Below are 22820 nucleotides of genomic sequence, written 5' to 3'. Positions count from 1 at the left end.
TAAATAATATGAATCTAAATATATCTTTGCATTTTGGAAATAACATATTTTTAAACAACTTTTCAAACATACATGATCAGGGGCAGACCTACGGCTACATGAGGGGGGCCTTGGTCCCCTAATTTTTCCACATTAGATTTTTTATATTAGGTTATTCTTAAAAAAATAATATTAAGTAATTATTTTGTTTTGGAAATTTAAGTATGTAAATAATATTATTTAAGTCTTACTTATCATTTTATATTTTAATAAAATATTCTATTCTTTTGTAATATTTATTGTAAAGAATAGAGATAACTACATTATTCCTCAAGAGGTTAATCCAGATGTTAATAGTATTGCTTCTCCATACATATCATCTAGCTACTACCAACCCAAAAAGGGTTTTTTCTTAAGTTATACATTATTCTCTACCACACACTTAAAATTCTTAGCAAATAAATTGAGAATTAAGATAACACCCCCACCAGGCACAAACACTACAAGCTAGACTAAAGTTTCGTTCCATGAATGAAGCTATCTCGAAGTCATGGAAAAAAGTTCATCTCTTAGAAGCAAAACAAACGGAGGGAGGCTTTCATGTTGGGGGCATCTCAAGTTGAAGCTTCCATGGGCGAAGAGAACAAGTTCTTATAATATATGTACAAACAAACAAAAAACCATTCGTACGCATATTTCTTGGCTCATTTTACTTTACCTTCTAGTGATATTGATTGCATAAAATATAAATTATCACTTATGTTTGATGCAACAAATAAGTAGTACAAAGGGCAATAGTTAATCTGCACAACACCTATTTATAATCAGTTTGTACACTAATAGAGAAATTAATATCTTAAAGCTCTTGTTAACTTAGTATTGGCAATATTTATATACTTACAATTTAGTGAAACAATTTCTAACTTTGATGCTCAATAATGATGATTGACTACCAAACTTGACTCTAGGACATTCCCCTGTTCCAACAGAATCTAATGAGGTAATCTTTCAATTATCCAAAACAACTAAATAAAAAATAAATCACAAATTAAAAACTGAGAATGAATTTTCTGAATAGATTGAGGGAGTTATTCAGCTGATCTAGTATTTATATACAATTTGACAATGATTATAAGGAGATTAAGGATGATCCTAGTTCCTTTGACAGTATACTCTAGTATAAGAATAGCTATGTACATGAATCTGGAAAAAAATTGCTAGTTGCTACAGATTCCAATAGGCATTTAACTACTTTATTTTTGGTGAACAATAGGCATTTAACTACTAATTCCAATTGTTTTATTTTGAACATGTCCCCTCATGGAAGAGCCCTTTGGGCTTGAAGCAAGGAAAAATGTATAGGCCCTCCATACAATGTACTGAAATTCAAGTTTTGTTTAAGATGAATGGAGGTGAATAGAATCAAACATTACAATGCAAGAGCATATCAATCAAAATCAAAATAGCAAACGATACACCGTAATTGGAACTCTAACCACACAATTGAAACCCTTCAATTAATCCAAAAAATTTACAAACCAAAACCCTATCCCAGAAAAACATATTGTGAAAAGAAAGTTGTCATTGAAGAATGAACACAAGCACCTAGAGTGCAAGGTCTGTTCCTAACAAATTTGCAAAAATGCCCACAGTACAAATTAATGAAATCAAACAATGAGCAACGAAATCAAACAATGAGTACCCAGAGTACAAAACCAATGAAATCAAACAACTAAATAAAAAATAAATCACAAATTAACGAAAAAAATGAATTCACTTGACACAACAAGAGTGTGGATCGAAATCGCAAAGAAAACTTACTTGCGTCTGTAGTGTGAGAAAGTGGCTGAGAGGATAAGAGCGTGAGAGAGTGAATGAGAGGGGAAGAGCGTGAGAGAGTGACTGAGAGGGGAAGAGAGAGTGGCTGAGAGGGGAAAAGTGGAAGAAAGCGTTTGCTGCGTGAGTGAGTGGCTGACAGTGGAAGAGAGGGATGGGGAATTTTAATTCTTGTGGTTTTTGTGAGAATTTAAAATTCTTCTAATTTAGTCTATTAAAATGCTTTAAAAAAATGATGACATTTTAATTACTTTCTAAAATACTTTATCCAAACAAATTAAAATATAAGAAGCATTTTAATAGCTCAGTTAAAATACTTTACTCACTTTAATTGCTCCATCCAAACACAAGGTTACAGTTTAGTATTAGAGCCTGGGCTCTAAGGGTTAAGCACTTGATAACGTCTAGATGAAAAGATCCTGATGGCATATAACAACAACAACAACAACAACAACGGTTAGTTCATTGTTAAGGGAGCATTCCTCACGAGGCCACCAGGCTTCACAAGAGATGACTATCTATTTTGGAAAGGCAGAATAGAGATGTACATCAAGTCCAATCATTACAAACTCAAGTTGATCATCACAAATGGAGATATACCCATTATTAGACCTGAAGCAGAATGGACAGGCGCAAACCATGTTATAATGGAGTTGAACACAAAAGCTTGTTATACTTTGGCATGTGTTTTATCCAATAATGAGTATAACAAGATATGCAGACTAAAGATAGCCAAAGACATTAGGGATTCATTGAGCATCAATTATGAAGGAAAAAAAGATGTTCAATTGAGAAAAACTACCACTCTGATGCGACACTATGAGAGTTTCTCCATGAAAGAAGGAGAATTTTTGGACAACATATTTGGAAGACTTCAAGTGCTTTGGAAAGGATTTAAGGCTCTAGGACACACCTTCACCAAAGCTAAGATAAATCTAAAGAATCTAGATAACTTTCCCAAGGTGCATGAATAAAAAATAACAGCCATCTAAGAAGCTAGAAATCTAAAAACTCTAGCATGGGATGAACTGTTGGGTATCCTAAGAGTTCGTGAAGTTCACCTTTAGAACCAAGATCATCTACCAAAGAGAGATTTTGCTGCCCTCAAGACTGAAGAAACTAGCTCCTAAAGAAAAAGAAAAAGAAAAGAAGAGCTTCTCTAAAAGTATAAATGGTTGAGTTTGGTGGCTCAAATAATAATTCTAGAGGATCCATATATGATGAAGTGCCCCTTATGTCTAGAAATTTCAAACAAATGCTGAAAAAAGAAATCAAAGTTCCACACTCCTCCAGACGGAAATACCAAGTTCAGAAGGAAATATAAGGAGGAAAGCAATAAGATCATATGTTTTGAATGTACAAATCCTAGACATATAAAGGCTGAGTGTACTCGGTTAAAGAAAAAGAGACACTGGTGAGAAGAAGAAAAAAGTCTTATGGTCACCTAGGATGACTCAGATAGTGAGAAGAGTAACAATTTAGATGATAGGAGAGCCAACATCTTTCTGATGGTAGATACAGACAAAAAAGTTGAATTAAAAACTTGCTCTAAATTTGATACCTCTTTTAGTGCTTCATCAGACGATGAAGAAGTGTGCCTTATGATGTTCTTCTTTAGAACAGTCATATGATTTCTCTTCAATTCAAAAGGTATAAAGAAAAATATAAATCATCTATTTGTGAAAATACTAAATTAAAGAAATCAAATGAAAGTCTGAAAAAAAAATCCAAACTCTGGAAAAGAGTCCAAGTGAGGGCTATAAGATTGACGAATCCTCCATAGTTGAAAAACTATGAGAGGAAGTTGCATGTCTTATGAAAACTTTTGGGAATTTTACGAAAAGTTCAAATACCTTAACCATGTCTTTAAAATTCCATTAACATTCCCATGAAAAGTCTTACCTAGGCTTAGAAAAAAGGCATCATCCTCCAATTCATAGTATGATCTAAACAAATGTGACTTCTGTGGCAAGTTTGGGCATTCCAAGTTTAGATGCATCCATAAAAAAAAGTAGATGTCAAAGGGTACTAATGCTTATGGACCCAAAAAGATTTAGGTACGAAAATGTTAGATTGTTCCTATTGCAGATATCCTTGGTAGGAAAAGGCTAGGGCTTAAGTTGATACTTGAAAAGTGGCTGCTCACAACACAAGACAGAGAAAAGGTCTATGTTCCTCGACCAAAAGCCAATTGAAGGATGACCGATTGCCTTTGGAGGCCTGGGTAAGGGGAAGATCACTAGTATAGGTAAAATTGGTATTCCCTCTCTAGCCTCCACAGACAACGTCTTATATGTTGAACGTTTGAAGTATAACTTGTTAAGTCTAAGTCAATTTTGTGATAGTAGTTATATTGTGTCCTTCAACAAAGACCAATGTACAGTAAAGATAGAAGATGAAAAGTCCTTCTTTACTGCTAGATGGCACAACAATCTGTATGAGATCTATCTAATAGATCTGAGTAAATAGAATGTAATGTATCTACTTTCTAAAGAAGATGAAAAATGGATTTGGCGAAAAAAACTTGAGCACGTCAATTTGAAACATATTTCAAAATTATCTAAAACAGATTTAGTAAAAAGATTGCCTAATATTTGTTAAAAAATCCATCTTCTATGTGAAGCATGTCAACAAGGGAAAGATATCAAAACTTCTTTTCAATCTAAAGATATTGTTTCCACCACCAAACCACTACAACTATTGCATATGGATTTGTTTGGACCAACTAGAACGTTGAGTCTGGGAGGTAAGAAATATGGCTTTGTCATAGTTGATGACTACTTAAGATATACATGGGTTTAATTTCGCGCACATAAACATAAGTCTTTTAAGGCCTTTGACATATTTTGTAACAGGTTTAAAATGAAAAAGGTTTTGTATTTCTTCCATCATAAGAGACCACAAAATTGAGCTTAAGAATGTTGAGTTCAAATCATTATGTGAAAGGAATGGTATGTTTCACAACTTCTCTTCACTGAGAACACCTCAACAGAATGGGGTAGTGGAAAGAAAAAATAAAACTTTGTAAGAAATGGCTAGGACGATGCTTTGAGAAAACTCACTTCCTAAAAACTTATGAGCAGAAGCAGTGAAAAAAACTTGCTATGTTCAGAATAGATTAATTGGGGATCATTAGAGATCAGATCATTGGAGATTGACCAAAGGAATCAGAACCAAATGATCATTCAAATATCTTGCATCTCATGCTCTTGTGTTTGAAATATAACCTAAGATGATAGATTAAGCATTAATATATTATGACTGGATCATTACAATGGAAGAAGAACTCCACCAATTCACCAAAAAAGATGCCTGGAAACTTATTTCCAAGCTTGAGAACAAAAGCATCATTGCAACGAGATGGATATTCTGAAATAAGATGGATGAACAAGGTAAGGTGGTAAGGAACAAAGCTAGGCTAATACCTCAAGGCTATAACCAACAAGATGGTATAAACTTCATTGAAGCCTTTGCTCCTGCTGCTAGGCTTGTAGTTATAAGAATCATGCTTGCCTTTGCTACTCATAAAAATATAAAGTTATTTCCAATGAATGTTAAAAGTGTTTTCTTAAAAGGCTTTATTGAAGAGGAAGTGTATGTCAAACAACCTCCTGGGTTTGAAGATCATACTCTTCCAAACAATGTTTATTGAAACAGGCACCACGTGCTTGGTATGGCATACCAAGCTCTTTTCTTTTAGAAAATGGTTTTATGAGAAGCAAAATGGATACAAGTATTTTCAAAAGAGAAGTTGGCAAAGACTTCATTATAATTCAAATTTATGTTGATGATATTATTTTTTTAAGCTACTAATTAATCTCTTTACAAGAATTTTTCTTATCTGATGAAGAGTGAGTTTGAAATTAGCAAGATGGGAGAACTTAAGTTCTTCCTAAGGCTTCAGATCAAACAAGATAGTAAAGGTTTATACATTTATCAATAGAAATACACTAAAGAAGTTCTAAATAAGTTCAAGATGGAAGGTGCCAAACTAGTGAAAACACCTATGCAAGCTTCCAATCCTCTAAGCAGAGATGAATTAGGTAAACCATTAGATCAGATGATCTACAAAGGTATGATCGACTCACTTTTGTATCTTACTGCTAGTAGACATGATATTATGTATAGTGTATGTTCATGTGCTAGATTTCAGTTTGATCCTTGAGAGTCACATCTCAAGTTGCTGAAAGGATCTTACACTATCTAGTAGGTACTACTAACCAAAGTTCGTTCTATAAGAAAAATCAAGATTTCAAATTAGTAGGATACTATAATGTAAACTATGCATGTGACAAAGTTGAATGAAAAAGCACAAGTGGTAGATGTCATTATATTGGACATTGTCTGTTATCTTGGGCAAGTAAGAAGCAAAACTTCGTCACTCTATCTGTAGCAAAAGTTGAATATGTGTTTGTTACAAGTTGTTGCTTACAACTGCTATACGTACAATATCAATTAGAAGATTACTCTAGTTTTGAGAACAATATACCAATATATTTAAATAAGAATCTCATAAAGCGTTTAATTGATTACCATGTAATTGTAATTGATTACCTGCGTTATTTTGTGTGTTGTAATATGGTACATCTATTCGTCTTCACCTCAGTAACCACCACTATTACTGTATTTACTCCTGCCACCCACCTAATCCAACCAAAATGCCTTAGCCCTTATTTGAAAGCCAACCTTATCATATCCACAAATCAGACCAACACCTCTTCTAAAACCCTTGTTACCACTCCTTTCTAAACCCAAACATCTTTTGCTCTCAAACTCTCTGTCTCCTTTTCACGATGGCAAGTAATCCTTTAAGAGCACAGAAGAAAGCAAGAACCTCCAAGAGGAAGCAAGGAGAATGTTCAAAGGTTGTTATCAACCGTTTGGGCACATGGTTCACAGATGAAAGCAAGAAGAATGACTATAAGATGATATATATTGTAAAAAATGTGAGGGTCCCCAAGTATTTGGACTTAGAATGGTTCTCTCAACAAGGGTTCAACTTTCCCAATCTGTTGGAAGTACAAGGACTGTCAAAGTTAGTGTAGATGAAAGGAACATTTTATTTAGAGTTGGTCATGGTATTCTACACTTGTGCACGTGTAGACCTTGAAGGTAACCTTTTTTCTATTGTTAATGGAGTAGATTTGGTCATTGATGCTACTGTGTAGAAGGAAGTAGTCGGTCTGGACATAGGTGGAGTTTGCAAGTTTGATGAAACACCTGATGGGTACAGAAAGATACAGGGGAATGCTTTTTGACCTGCTAAAAACTTAAGGAATCGCTTCGGAGTTGGTGGACTGACTGTAGAGGAAAAAATGTTAGTATACCTTATCACCTACATTCTCACACCTAGGTTAAGCAATCATGCTCAGGTAACGGATGATGATCTATAGATAGTTTATGGTCTGAAATCATATATAAAGATGAACTGGGTACTGCCGATTGAAGACATTGTGTTGAAATGTCGTCTCCTGGTGGATTATGAATTTCCTTATGTTGTGCTTGCCTCAAGATTCATTGAATACTTCAATGTTGATGTTTCTAATGAGATTATGGATTTTACCAAAACATCTAGTGAGATTATCGAAATGCATCTCAAGAAGCTTTGAATGAGGTTTGTTGATCATGAATGGATAATGGCTGGAGAGCCTACAACTGGAAACATTGATGAGATGGAAGAAGATGTTGAATCTAAAGCTCAACATGAGCCTGCATATCAATGGAGTCTTTTTGAGTCCCTTGTGATTCAGAAGATGGATGCTATGTTTCACCTCCCTCAAGAGCACTCAACTAAAGTTCATAGTTCTTTGAAGAATGTAACTACCCAACTAGAAAACATTGAGACTAGGTTGGCCCTTAGTAACCTCCTTAACCTTGATGAGGATGAAGCTTAGTTGTGTTTCTAGTGCTTGCCTCTACTATTTGATTGTCCTTTCTATTTGCTTTTAATACTGTTTTTATTTATCTAGTCAATTATTATGTTGTTTGATTAAGTAGTTATGTTTTCTTAAAATGGTTGTACTGATCAATCTGTAATGGTTATTGTATCAATAAAATGTTATGATATTTTCCCATTTAACATCATATATTTGTCTATTTTTTGTAGTTATGACTTTTTGGACTTGTTGTGTCAAAAAAGGGAGAAGCATTGCATTAGTAGTACATTGCATACTAACTCTATTCAATGGTGATGATGAGATATGATTTGACACTTCTCTTAGTGTTCAGATACTTTTAGGTTTTTTTCAAAAGAAGTCTTTACTCTTAAGACTCTCCAAATGCACTCAAATGGAAATTCAAGTTTGGCATCATTAAAGCCAAAAGGGGGTGATTGTTAGAGATAAGGGGAGCAACATGAAGATTAAGCTTTGGAGCTTGAAGAAGTTGTCTATTTACATGCCCGACTCTTTGAGTGGCATTTGTATTGATTATTGCATCTTAGTCTCAATCTATCCATATGTACATCATGCATCATCATGTAGAGGTAAGAAGATTGTTTCAAAAGTTAGAAACTTCCTCGGTGTATAAAACTCTTTGTTTTAATCGATTATCAGGCTATTCGTAATCGATTACATAAGTCATTTGGAGCTTGCAGAGAGATCCTTTTTCGTTTTAATCGATTACCAATTATCTGTAATCGATTACACAGTTTTGTTTGAGACCATCTATGGTTTTTCATGAGTCTCTGCTTTAATCAATTACCAGGTGATCGTAATCGATTACTTCATTCTCAAAAGTGTTCCCAAAAGTGATCAAGAACACTTTAATTGATTAAATCAAGAATCTAATTGATTACACTGTTCTTGAAAGCTTTCCAGGTTTGGGAAGAACACTTTAATCGACTCAAATGATAATCTAATCAATTACTTCTTTGGGATACTCGATTACATTGACAATTTAATTGATTACAGGCGGTTATAATTGTTTTCTCTATAAATAACCACCTTGTGTTCTCACTTTTAGGAGATCAGAATAAGTGCTTAGAATAAGTTTGTTCGACTCACACATTCAAGTCTTTGTTTTTTGAATGGTAAAAGTGAGTTGTTAACACCTTGTGAGATCAAGAAGAGATCCATTCAATCAAGCATAGATTATTGCATTTGAATGACCAAGTTGTGTCTCTACTTCACTTAGTTTCTCATGTTTTTACATGTTTTAGCATTTGCATGAATTTTTGAAGGCATGCTAGAATAGGGTTTTCTAGTTTGGGCTAAGGGTAAGTGTCTTTAGGCTCTTATTCATAAAGGACCCTAGGGTTGGGTACCTTAGTCTCTTTTTCTGGATAGAAACTGAGATTGATTGTGATTACTTGTAGGAATTCAAAGTGCATAGTGGAAATCTAATTCAAAATGAATTAGATAACTGAAGTAGCTTCTCTAGAGATAGAGAGTGAACCAGTATAAAAATTGGTGTACTTATTCTCCTGATCTTTTCTCTCTCATTGTATTCTTGATCAATCTGTTGAGTTTTAAGAAAATTTCTTTTTGAAAAGAACTTTAACAAAAGGATATAGTGTATGGGTGGTTGATTAGATATTGGTTTTAACAAAAGTTTGTGATACAATCCTTGGAAGAAAAAGTTTTTCAAAACTTTATTTTTAAGTTTGATTTGATTTAAAAACCAATTCACCCCCCCCCCCCTTCTTGGTTTATGAATTCCATAATCTTTTTTCAGCAACCTTTGCTAAGGCTAAGAAGAAGCCTCTAGTCGAAGCATGCAAGAAGGTCAAGTTAGATGAGACTCTAGAAAAGGAAGAGGCTTTAGAGTTGGAAGAAGGTGTGCTCGCATCTATGAAAGCTCTATCAGCTAAAGACCATAAGAAGAAGCTAGTTGAAGATGAATATTGAAGCCTTGGTAGGCAAGTTATTTTAAGAAGTTCCAGACAAAGTTATTTTGGAATCTCTAAAGACATTGTCTGTCGAATAAGTTCAGAGGTAGAGTGCTGAGAAGGCCACCCTGATAGATATAGACAGTGAGCTAGTGCATGAAGTTGTTATTGTTAAATCCATACATGCACAGTCTAAACAAAAGATGAAGAAAACTCAGATGGATGAACTGGAGAGAGTACAATCAATAGTTGTTAGGATTGTTCAAATGAATTATTCTTGAATTTTGTTTGATTATCTTTCTATCAATTAAGGTTGATGATATAATAAGGAAGACCTATCTTGTAGTGTTGAAAATATGAAATCGAAAAAATAACAAGTATAAGAAATAGAAATGTGTGAAGTCGAAAAGGGTAAATTTGATTTAATATGTGGAGAAGGGGTTGTTTTCTATTCTCGAATATGTTAATTTAAAAGAAAAGAAATCATGAATTGTAAATCAAACATTTAGAACAACAGTTACTAAACAATGCCACTCTCAATGGCTTTACACTTCAATGGAAAAATGTATGCTCTTGTCTATTTATTATTTTTATCTTTATTATACTTTCTATGACTTATTCTCCTTTCAATAATATCTTCTTCTATCTATAACCCTTTTCATCTGCCTATAACTCATTCTTTATTGCTTTCAAATGATTGTATATATTCTTGTGTGATTATAATTATATTCATGTAATCGTAAATGTTTTTCAATTCAAGTGTTATTTTATGTTTGTCTACATAAGTTATTTACATTTGTATGAATCATATATTTTAATCCAAATAATCATTTTGTAATGAATATAAAATTTGTTCTTGTAATAAGTTTCTAAAAAGGATACATTGCTTGTTAAATTGAAAATATAAAGATTGTTAGTTTGAAAATAAAGAACCCTAAAAGTATTTTGGTTTAGTACACTATCTTAAAATTAAAATCTTATTTGTTCATTTAAAAATACTCGACCCTAATACCGAAATTCTCAATCAACAACAGCAAAACATATAACTGAGCTTTTGTCTTTGGATGGTTCCCAAAGACAAACAGAGATGGAAGTTGCTATTGTTCCTGAAGACATGGATCATATGGAGAGGGAAAATCTTGAGGAGGCCAAGCTTTAGTCTATTATTGAAGCATCTTTTACAGAAGTAGAGGATGATGTTATTGAAATAAATCCTGGAATTGCACCTATTCGAGCATTACCAATGTCTGATGTTGATGATCAGCTTATTATTGCTCAGTATGATACAATGGATGCTAACAAACTCAGACGCTTTGAATAGATATATGGAGCACTAGAATCTATCTCCATAGAGGTCATGAAAGAACATCTATAGCAAAGGAAGATCATGATGTTAATTGAAGAACCTTTCAAAGTGACATAACTCTTCAATAGGCTTAATAGAAAACTAATGAAACCAACTAAATAACGAGGAACATAATGGATCTTACCCTTAAGACCATTGTCCATCCCAATATTTATACCAAATTGTATCATGGTTTCAAAGGATACAAAGTTTTAGAACGACAGACTTGCAACAGAGTCTAAAAGGAGAAGGGTGATATTGGGTCTCATATTCCTCATCCAAAGATGCAAGAAGTATAGCTTGACATGCTTAATCTTACAAAGCTTTGGAAGGATGATTTTCTAGGTATTGATCCTTTCAAGTACTATCCATCTTAGGATACTTTGCCTGAGGAGGAAGAATATACACTTGGAGTGTATGGAGACAAGGAACTAGTGCTCAAAGACTTTCCCACAAGGTAGACTATTGCTCCTAATCCCAACAGTCTTATATTCAAGCATAGGCCAACAATAAGGCTTTCTTTTCTTTCCTATGCTTATTTTCTTTCACTCGTATCTGATCTTGCCATTTTTTTGTTGAAGAGAAATACTTGAGGGTTCATAGTACCAAAAAGGTGAAATTGAGGGTGGGGAGATTGGATGATAAGAGTGCACATAAGGAAGAAGGTTCGGAAAAGGGTGAAGGTATTACTTCCCTTTTGGTGAGTTGTGCGTATAAGGGTAGCCTACTTCATTATCCTTTTATTGAAGGGGAAAAGAAAGGTAGTAATGAGGATTTGTCTACATAAATGTTGATGGATAGCAAAGCCTATAGTCTATGAAGAGGAGGAGGTCTCGTATGTGTCGTGCCTTGAGATTATAGTTAATGAAAAAGAGTTGGAGGAATGAAGTACTCCTTAGAAGAACTCTTTAGTGGTCTCTCTACTTGGGAAACAAGTTAGTTTTAAGATATTAGAGAACAAATTGAAGAAGGAATAGGCTAAGGTGGGTGTAATCCAAATTATTGGCATGCCTTAAAACTTCTTTACGATGGTCTTCTCATTGGAAGAAGATTATAAGGGTGCCTTATTTGAAGGACCCTATATTCTTGTTGATCAATACTTGCTAGTTAAGAGATGGAGGTTGTTCTTTCTATCCAATGTGAAGGAAGTGACCAGGATACCAACATGGATTCGAATACCAAAATTGCCTCTGGATCTATACACTAATAAGTTTTTATGGAGGGTGGGTAGTTGATTGGGTACCACGCTGAAGGTAAATAAAATAAATTAGGAGGTCTGCATGCAGTTTGTTTTTTGTGTGGACGTTATGGACATAAGAAATATGTATGCTTAGAGTTTGGAGAGAAAGAAGGGATACATAAAATTGTGGCAGTAGAAGACATCTCTCATAGCGACAATGGTGACATAAGAGGGTTGCAGAAGGAGGATGAAGCTATGGTTAACGCTGACGTGTTAGAAAATTTTGGCACTAATAAATTGATCGTAAATTAGGAAATCCATAATCAACATTGGATGATGAATTAAAGCCAACTTTTGGTCCACAGATGTTGGTTAAGATGCCCCAACAAAATAAACCTAACCATTAGGTATTTGGGTTAAGGGAGAGAGGTAAATCTATTAAGATTTCACAAGATATAGCTTCAATTTCAAAATTTGATATTCTCTGCAATTAAAGGAGATTATTAAGACTAGTTAGGAAAAAACATAACAAAAAGATTCTCCTTATAATGGTTCAGATCTGCGATTCTGGTTTTGAAGTAAAGAGGATAACAGTTACTCAACTAGAGTTCAAAATGCACAAAGGGGGCAAGAATCCACAAAAACGGAAAAGTTAATAAAGGTAAAATCGTCAAAGCATCGAGGCTCAAAAAGTCAAAAATTAGGGCCCAATCTTTTTCTTTGTCCAAGCCCAATATGAAAGAGGAGAGGGAGGTGAGCAAGAAACAAGTGTCTTATGATGGGCCTATCAAGGGAAAAGGTTTAGACCCAAAGTTTGAGGTGCAAAGATTGGAGGCTGATGCTAGGTGCACCCAGCATTATTGCTGGTGCACCCAACATTTTTGAAAATGCCAAAAATGCCCCTTCTTCTATCTTTTTCTTTAAAAAGGGGGGTGTACAGTGCTTTTCGTTGTGAAGGTTATTTTTTCTTCCGTTTCTCGCTTTCGTGTGATTTTTTCTTGTGATAGGTGAGCTTCGGTGAAGGTGAAGGGGGCGGTGTTCATTGTTACGGTGGTTGGTTTGACATCGACGGCAAACGAGGTACCCATTTTTGCTAGGTATGCGTGAGTGGGGTGGTCCGTAAATCATACGGATCAACTTGATCCGTAAGGTTGATACGGGTCAAGTTGATCTGTATGTTGATATTAAGCATGCATATCAAGTTGATCCATATAAGCATTACGGATCAAGTTGATCCATATAAGCATTACGAATCAAGTTGATCCGTAAGGCTTATACGGATCAAGTTGATCCGTAAGGCTTATACGGATCAAGTTGATCCGTATAAGCCTTACGGATCAACTTGATCCATAATGCTTATATGGATCAACTTGATCCGTAAGCTTATACAGATTTTGAATTTGTAATATTTATTTAAGTTTTAACTTTTTTAATTATTAGTTTGTTTGTATTGTCATTTAAAAAAATAATTTAATTATTTATACGTGTAGAATGATACAGGGTTTTTGCATTTTACTAATCATGAGTTATTGTGATTAACAGTAAAAGATTAGGTGTATTATATGTATAGTGCGGTTACTAATCATGAGTTATTATGTAGAGTTTTGTATTATATGTATAGTGCGGTTAGGTGTTGTATGTCTGTGTTGAAATTTATGATTTATTGTTAAGATGGATGAAGATCAATGGATGTATGACACTATAATGTCTGAAGAAGTTGATATGGATGATCAAAATGAACAAGAATGTGGTGTGAATGAACCACAAGTTGATTGTTTGGATGCATTCAATACTTCTCAGGTAATAATGTTCATTATTGTGAGTGATTTAATAAAATGAATGTGTTGTAGAAAACTAAAATTGTTTGGGTTGCGTTGTAGTTGTTTGGTAGCCAAGATGATGTTTTACAGTGGGCTCAATTCGTTGCTCATGAAAATGGATTTGTGGCAGTCATTATAAGGTCTGACACAAGCACTGGTAGTAAAGGAAGGAGTTCATTTGTGTTAATTGGCTGTGAAAGGAGTGGTGAGTATAGGTGTAGGAAGAAAGAATTTTTTAGAAGAAATAATGGGACTAGGAAATGTGGGTGTCCCTTCAAGCTTCGTGGCAAACCAGTGGTTGGAGGGCAAGGTTGGATGGTGAAGTTGATGTGGGGGATTCATAATCATGAATTGGCCAAGTCATTAGTTGGACATCCATACGCTGGGCGATTGACTAAAGCTGAAAAGACACTTATTGCTGATATGACCAAGTCAATGGTGAAACCAAGAAACATCCTGCTAACTTTGAAGGAGCACAATGCTAATAGTTGTACAACCATCAAACAAATATACAATGAAAGAAGTGCATTCCGTTCTTCCATTAAAGGAAGTGATATTGAAATGCAACATCTAATGAAGCTTCTTGAATGGGATCAATATATTCATTGGCATAGATTAAAGGATGAAGACGTGGTACATTGTATCTTTTGGTGTCACCCGGATGTAGTGAAGTTAGTCAATGCATGTAATTTGGTGTTTTTGATAGACAATACCTACAAAACAAATAGGTACAGACTCCCACTACTTGATTTTGTTGGGGTGAAACCAACATGGATGACATTCTCTGCTGGTTTTGCATATCTGGAGGGTGAACGTCTTAATAATGTGGTATGGGCCTTAGAACGGTTTCGAGGTATATTTTTAAGACGTGATGCCCTCCCTGGAGTTATTATGACTAACAGAGACCTAACATTGATGAATGCAGTGAAAAATATATTTCCTGAGTGTACAAATTTGTTGTGTAGCTTTCACATAAGCAAGAATGTCAAGGCCAAATGTAAATCATTAATTGGTCAAAAAAATGTTTAGGAGTATGTCATGGATGCCCAGAGAAGTCTGGTAGATTGTCCTTTGGAGCAGCAGTTCGATGAATGCCTGAAGAAGTTTGAAATGGCTTGTTTAGCTTGGCCAATGTTTGTTGACTATGTCAACGAAACATGGATAATGTTCTATTAAGGAAAAATTTGTTACTGCCTAGACAAATAAGGTGATGCACTTAGGAAACACAACAACGAATAGGTATGAAAATGTTCAATTATTTCTATTAACGTTGATGAATTGATGGAATTTTATTGTTGTATATGTTTATTGTTATTTGTGTAATTGAAATGTAGGGTTGAATCTGCTCACTGGGCTTTAAAAAGAGTGTTACAAAATAGCCTTTGAGACTTATGCAGTGTCTGGGATGTCATGAACAACATGATGACGATGTAGCACACTGAAATTAAAGCATCCTTTGAAACAAGTACACATGTCATTGGACATGTCTTAAAAAAAACCTTATACAAGAGGCTTCTTGGAATGGTTTCAAGGTATGCTTTAAATCATATTGTTGTTGAGTTTAAGTGTGTACATTATGCTGGCAAGAATCCTTCCACTTGTGGTTGTGTCATGAGAATCACGCATAGTCTTCCTTATGCATGGGAGCTATCTAAGTATGTTGTTGGTTGCATCCCACTTGATTCAATCCATATGTTCTGGAGGAGACTCAGTTTTTCAGACCAAGGGTTATCTGAGCCCGAAGTAAGCATCAAGGAAGAGATGGAAACCATATGTAAAAGATTTGAAGAACTTGATGTTTGTGGTAAGTTTACTTTGAAGAGTATGTATATGCTTTTCATTCTGTGCAAAATAGCAATTCGTCAGTGAGGCGTAGTGCATCATCTTCTGACCAGCCCAATCCAAGAAGGATCATGCCTATGTTGGATCAATTTCAGCCATTTATGCAAGATTTCATTGACAACATTGTGGATGTCAAACCTGACGGAAACTATGGATATCAGTCAGTTGCCAGTTTATTAGGTGTGGGTGAAGACTCTTGGTCGTTGGCCCACAACCATCTGCTTAAAGAACTTGACAAATTCTCAAATGACTATATCAAGCTCTTCGGTGGCACAAACAAATTTGAGGAATTAAGGATGTCACTACTTGTTGATGGGTTAACCAAGGTATGTAATTTATGTTTTGATTTTTAAGAGTTAACTTTAAAATTAACATTGACATGTATATTTGTTTCATTCAGGTGAATATGGATAAGTGGATGGATATAACCGACATGGGATATGTCATTGCATCAAGGTATAATAATCCTTTTATCGTTGTCTCAACAACAAAGCATGACGTTCTTTCCTCTTAGAAGTCAACCACCGACAGATTCATCAATGCATCGCGTAATTTGTATCGGTCACGTATATGACAATCATTTTGTTCAAGTACATTCTAGATATATAGCGCTATTTTTAAATTTATGCAATCAGTTGTCTACGGTTGAGTTAATATTGTTTCTGCATGTACAACAGGTTTATCTAAAAGACCGTTGTTCTTTACCGCCTGTAGCATTGTTATGGTCTAGTAATTGTCATCCTCAAGCAAAGCAGTGGCCAACTCCATATATTAATAGAATGCAACATTACAAAAGTTTCATGATGTTCAAAAGAGACTATGTTGACATAAATGAAGATTGAACATATACCTTTTAATCTCACATTAGAGTTATCTGTCTTTGTATACTTATTGAATTAAGTTTGAACACATTAATTTTTAACACATAGAATTAGTCCCTTAATTATATTTTAAGATTTAACTTGGTTTCTTAATTTTTTTTACTGTATGCATGTATGATAAATCGTTGTCTGAGTTGACAACACATTGTGAAATGCATGCGTATTAACATAAAGCGTGACAGGATATTGTAAGACTTGACAACACATTCTTATGCAAGATAAAGCATGACACGATATTGTTGTAGTTGACAACACAAATAGAAATCATTTACACGCATCTCTATGTTAAAAAAAATGAAGCAATGATAGTGAAAATCATCTATATATATGACACACCCGAACACTGTAAAAAAATCACACATTCTCTCCCAACCTAATTATTAGAACAAAGTATGACATTCTTGGGAGAAACAAGCAGTCAGACAATTGTGAACTCGACATTAGGTTTTATTTTTCCAAATGGATCGATTGTTCACAACGACAGTGGTGTTTATTTTCAAACTTCCACTCTAGTACCCATTTGAGTACCTAACGCTTGTGATTTTCAAACGTTAAAAACCAAAATACACAATATCCTTCAACTATCCGACAAACAATATTTTGATGAAATTTACTACCGACAGCCATTCACAGATACAGGTAACCAATTTCACTTTCAATGTATGCAACTGAAAAATGATGATGATGTTAAGACAATGTTAATGTGTAATCATCAATTTCCGTATGTTGGTCCGATTGAGTTATTATGCACCATTGGTAGAACACCAAATGGTATATTAAACTTACTTGAAGCGACTATGACCCCTATTCATGATGCCCTGCTATATTACAATGGGAGGTGGAATATGTCAAACAAACATGAGTTTTTTGGTTACTCGTTCACAGGAAAAAATCCCAAAAAGTTTGACATTCCTTCCGGATGTACCGTGGATGAACTGAAAGATTTGATCAAGCAAGTTGCACCTCATGGGATTCCCCCTTATGGTATTCATGAAACACAAACGGTAAGACGATTGTTTTTTCAACAACCAAGCCACCATGAGTATTCAGATAAAACTATCAAATTTGAAATTATTAAACTGAAAACCAATGATGACGTGCTAAAGGTCTTAGTGCAGTCTAACTACTGGAAACAATTTGGGTCAATAGAAATTTTAGTTGTTTTTAGTAAACATGTAATGAAAATGGAAGACGACGTGTCCTTGTTGCAAAATTAGCATTACTTAGTTGTAGTATTTCATGCAAATTTTATTTCTTTCCACTATGTTGAAGTTAATGTAATGCTTGAATACGTGTCCACTATGTTGAAGTTAATGTTTGAATTTGTGTTCATTACTTAGTTGTAGTATTTCAAGAAAATTTTATTAGAATTTATAAATTTAATTTCATTTAATAACAAAAAATATAAAATACAAGGGATTTATTTAGTGAGAAAAATAAATAATGATAGTTAATCTTATCATGAAGGATAAAGATTAAAACACAATATTATGTGAATTTTTTAAAAAAATTATATAATTTTTTAAGTGATCATATGACATTAAACTTTGATAATATTTTTATCATAATTTTGACCATTTGTATATAGTTGTATAATCCATATTTATTCCTCTCACTCTCTTAAGAATAACTAGTCATCTCACTAGTTACCATAAACTTAATTTAGAAATAAAAATAAATAAAAAAGAGTAATTTGAGATAATTAAGATATTTATCTATTTACTAACTGCATATGCAATGAGTGAATGCAAATCCAAAGAAAGAAAATAAAATGTTTAAAAAGACTAATTTAAATATGGTACTCTCTAAATTGTGTATTTTCATTAATAGTATTATAATATATTATGGAATTAGATATAACTAAGTTTAGAGAAACTGAGAAACAATTACAGGTAAGTAAGAGAATAAGAAAAAATTGGTTAAATTGGTAAGTAAGAGAATAAGAAAAATTAAATTTCAAAATTAGTGAGATCCATATTGTCTTATTTCAAAATAGTTTTTAGTTGTTTGCTTCAATTTGGAATCGCATTCATACTATTTCGATGAATTTGGAATGAATTTGGAATCAAGTAATTTAAAATTAAGATTTTAACATTAACACTAATATTATAAACCAAAATAACTTAAAATATACAAAATGTTTTCAAATACAAGAAAAGTATATACATTGTCCAAATATGATGATATAAAATGTGTAAAGAAACTATGGTTAATCCATGCGCTGCCTACGTCGAGACCTCACATACACATTGTCGTCTTATGTGACACCCCTAGCAATCCTGATGCATTCTTTCATGACCTCGTGTGTCTCTGTGCCTGCTGTGACTATCCTAAGGTTGAGTAGACGCTCTAACCTTTCAGCGATCGCATGGCAAGCATCCCATTAAATAGAAAACAAAAAAATTAGACAAATTAGTATTAAAATAATTGACGTAAATGACATTTGATACAACTAAGCAAATAGTAACACTTACCACTACATGTCTAGGCTGGTCCACATCAGAACGGGCATGTGTCGGTGCTGCTAGTGGCTTGAGGACCTAAGGGATATGTGGCTCCACGAATGAGGCATCATGCGTCGCAAGTGGATGTCGTGGCAGATCTTATTGTTGTGCCGCAGTCATGCATGGATGAGAAATGACGAAGAACCAGTCCATGTACTCGGGCACACACTGACCTGGCACAAGACATATCTCACCTGTTGGTGCAAGATGGTCTAAGTAGTGCATCCACCTGTCGTCTATTTCTTCAAATGAAACCCATGAATCAGCATCCTCTACAGGAATACTCTGGACGTATCCAAACTGGCGCATGACCCTCTCTGGTTGGTGTCTGACGGCAACGGGCCCCCAACGTAGCTGATCGGAAAAGCATGAAATCAAATCAAACTCCTGAACGGGTCGATGCTCCCCATAAGGCATCCATCTGACATTAGGAATCCTAAGTCAATCCAGACGTTGCTTGTACGTCGTTGTAGATATGAACTTCAAAGTCGCCTTCGTAGCAATCCAGTGACATGCACGTGGTGACACCTTATCATAGTTTGGATCAGCCACACACTCCGCAACTAAATGAAAGTGCTCATATATATCCAACACTACAAAGATTGCATGAAAAGCATACAAATTTCAAATGAACATCTTAAATATCCTATTTAAAACATTGTTGTACTTAACTTATGAAAAGCATATTAATTACCTGTAAGAGAGTGATGTAACCAGCAAGTTGTCGGTTGCTGCTCCTACAAGCATCATTCAAATGATTGTACATATGCACTAGGGCAGCAGCTCCCCATGCACAGCTCCCAGTTTGACATAAGTTACCCAGAGCGTCTAATAAGACACAATGAACATGGGTTGCACTCTTGTTAGCAAAAAACGTGTAACCTAGAAGACGAAGAACATAGGCACGAGTTGTAGTTGTCCAATGTCCAGCCTGACATCTGCTCTGATATATATCTCGTAGCCAAGATAAGCATACGTATGGTCCATGACACTTGTTGTCTCGGCCCTGGCTACCTCTTTGGAGACCTCTAGTAACTCAACTAACATCAACACGGCCTCGTCAACATGCAGAGGCTCGAAGGTATGGAAGGCGCCAACAATGGGAAGATGAAGCAGAGATTCCACATCATCCAGGGTGATGCTAACCTCCCCCACGAGAAGATGGAAACTGCTATTTTCCCTGTGCCACCTCTCCACGAATGCGGATATAAGTCCCCGATCGCCAATGTCTATTGAGCACGCGATCAAAGGACTTAGTCCTGTGACAGCAACTAGGCCCTCAACTTTAGAAGCAGGCCTACCAAATTTTTGCACCTTCCTCCCATGGGAGGATAACTTCAATTCAGGTTGGTCCTGAATTGAAGTATAAAGGAACAAACACTTTATTAACATAATAATTTAAAGGAACACAAATTTCAATAATAACAGATACTTAACAAATAAGTTAACTTGAAAATTATAAATACCTCTTCGTTCCATACACTGATTGCAACATGGTCAGCATACTCTGTAAGCACTGATGGGTCACGCGACCCACCTAGAAATCCCTCAGCATCATGACCAGCGTCAGCACCAAGTGCATGTACGTCTACAACTACCACAGGCTTATCTGCAGCTACCACAGGCTCATCCTCGGCAATAGGGCAGCTTCCCATTGCCTACGTGCCGATGCTATAGGCCTTCACAGCTGAGGAGCATCATCTGAATCATGACGATCCTCTCTCCCCATAGCTCTCCCAATAACCCTACCTAAGGCATGACCTAAGCCTCTAGTCCTAACCATGATCAGCAATGACTGAAAGACAGAGAAATGACTTTACTCAATGAGAAGGGTATATTAGTCAGCAATATTGAAAGCTTACAAACTATTGTTGATTTGAAGCATTAGGAGATAGAGAACCTTGTTGAATCAAGTCTAGTAGAAATAAGGGATCTAATTGTTACGTTGGATGATGTCATTAAAGACGTCCAATTGACGATGGCAGAAAATTTCAAGTCTTTAGCTTATGATTTAGAGTGCTTGAAGTCTCAATGTTTATATTCCACTAAATTGATACAACCATGGCTTGAGAAGATATGGTTTGAGATAGTTTTTAATGATTGTGCTATGTCTATGCTACATCTCTGTCACATGGGTATTTTACTGGAAACGGTAACAAGGATGCATGCAGAAAACGGTTTGCTTTCACACGGCTTGTGTGAATCGAACTCTATCATAAGTGATTTGAAGGAACATAATTATAGGACAAAACAAGAGCTTGATATGTGTAGAATCTTGAAAGGGAAACTGCTGGCTGACATCAAGAACAATTTTGATCATATTAATAAGAAAGAAACATATCAGACCTACAGCTTCAGGAGGAGATGATGTTGCAAAGGTCGAATGAAATGGGATCCCAACTTGCTAAACTGATGATGAAATTCAATATGAGTAATACAGATATTGTGAAATTACTTTTAGATCAAGAGAAACTACAGAAACAGAAAGTAGTGGCCATTGAGTGTGAGGCTGAATTTTTTATGGCAGATTGGTATGTCAAAGACTTTGAATCACTTATCTATGCATCTGAATTGAAAAATATGTCATGTAATATAGCTAATATGGAGGAGCATTTTGCCAAGTACTCTGTATTAATTGAGCAACTGAAGAAAGAAACAATCTTTTCCCAAGTAGAAATTGAGTTAGCAAAACAATTTTGATGGATAAGGAAGTTGAAGTTTCCCTTTTAGAAAAAGAAGTTCAGTAGGGAAAAGTGGAAAGGAAGGACCTTGTAACAGAACTAAACCGGAATGTCTTAAGGATTACAGACATGGGTGAAGTAAACAAGGTCCTTGAACAAAATATTGAGTTTCTAAAGGATGTTACTTGCTCTAATCATGCATTGAAGGGTGAACTTGTTGAAGCTAACAAGGCAAATAAAAAACTTCTGGATAGGATTCTTAATCTAGAAGCTGATTATGATAAAGTAATTAGTGATGTCATTGAGAAGGATGTGGCTTCATAATTTTCTTTCCAACAAGTTTATTTTCTCAAACATCAAAACACAGAGTTAAAGAAAGTAAACTAAATGTTGGAAAATTCATCTTGCAGACTTAAGAATGAGCTGAACCTAAAGGATTCGGAGTTAACCAGAATGCAGAACTTACTGGAGGTTGAGTTATCCAGAAAGGATGATGTAATAAAAGGACTGTTGTATGATCTGAGCTTACTACAGGAATCTGCATCAAACAATAAAGACCAAAAAGATGAAGTTGAAAAAATTGTGGCTACAATGGAGGCATTATAAGTGGAGCTAGCTGTTAAATCAGGTGAACCTACTGATGTTGTTGCAAACTATCAATTGCTTAAAGCTCCGTTGCAGGACAAATCAGACATAATTAGAGCTCTTGAGTTGGATCTCTCAAAAGAACGTGAGGCTCTAACGTTGCAAGTCAGTGAAAATCAAGAACTTAGAACTCATATTAAAGGCGCCTTGACAAGGAGAAAACTGGCTAACAATGGGCTAACAAAAAGAATGGAGATAACAGAGAGCTTAGAAGATGAAATCCTGAAAATGAACAGTGTTTTTAGCCAAATGAATGATGCATTTAAAAATCTAAGTAGT

General features: G+C 34.9%; 1 protein-coding gene across 1 annotated transcript; it reads right to left on the bottom strand.

Annotated features, from left to right (window-relative positions):
* Positions 1-19656: 19656 nt before the first annotated feature.
* LOC114380056 lies at positions 19657-20870 on the bottom strand. The gene is made up of 4 exons (XM_028339008.1): positions 20682-20870; positions 20122-20568; positions 19910-19952; positions 19657-19808 (listed from the first exon to the last, which is right to left on the bottom strand). The coding sequence occupies exons 1-4, from the start codon at positions 20868-20870 to the stop codon at positions 19657-19659; spliced, it is 831 nt and encodes a 276-aa protein (XP_028194809.1).
* Between the last annotated feature and the right edge of the window lie 1950 nt (positions 20871-22820).

The sequence above is a fragment of the Glycine soja genome, chromosome 1 (assembly GCF_004193775.1).
Source record: "Glycine soja cultivar W05 chromosome 1, ASM419377v2, whole genome shotgun sequence".
Lineage (NCBI taxonomy): Eukaryota > Viridiplantae > Streptophyta > Magnoliopsida > Fabales > Fabaceae > Glycine > Glycine soja.
This window is presented reverse-complemented; position numbering and strand designations above follow the sequence as displayed.

Coding starts and splice junctions, on each gene's coding strand:
- LOC114380056 (XM_028339008.1), bottom strand. CDS start 20,870: ATGGGAAGCTGCCCTATTGCCGAGGATGAGCCTGTGGTAGCTGCAGAT. Junction 19,953..20,121: donor ACATTGGACAACTACAACTC/GTGCCTATGTTC, acceptor TGATGCTTGTAG/GAGCAGCAACCGACAACTTG. Junction 19,809..19,909: donor GTTACATCACTCTCTTACAG/GTAATTAATATG, acceptor CAATCTTTGTAG/TGTTGGATATATATGAGCAC.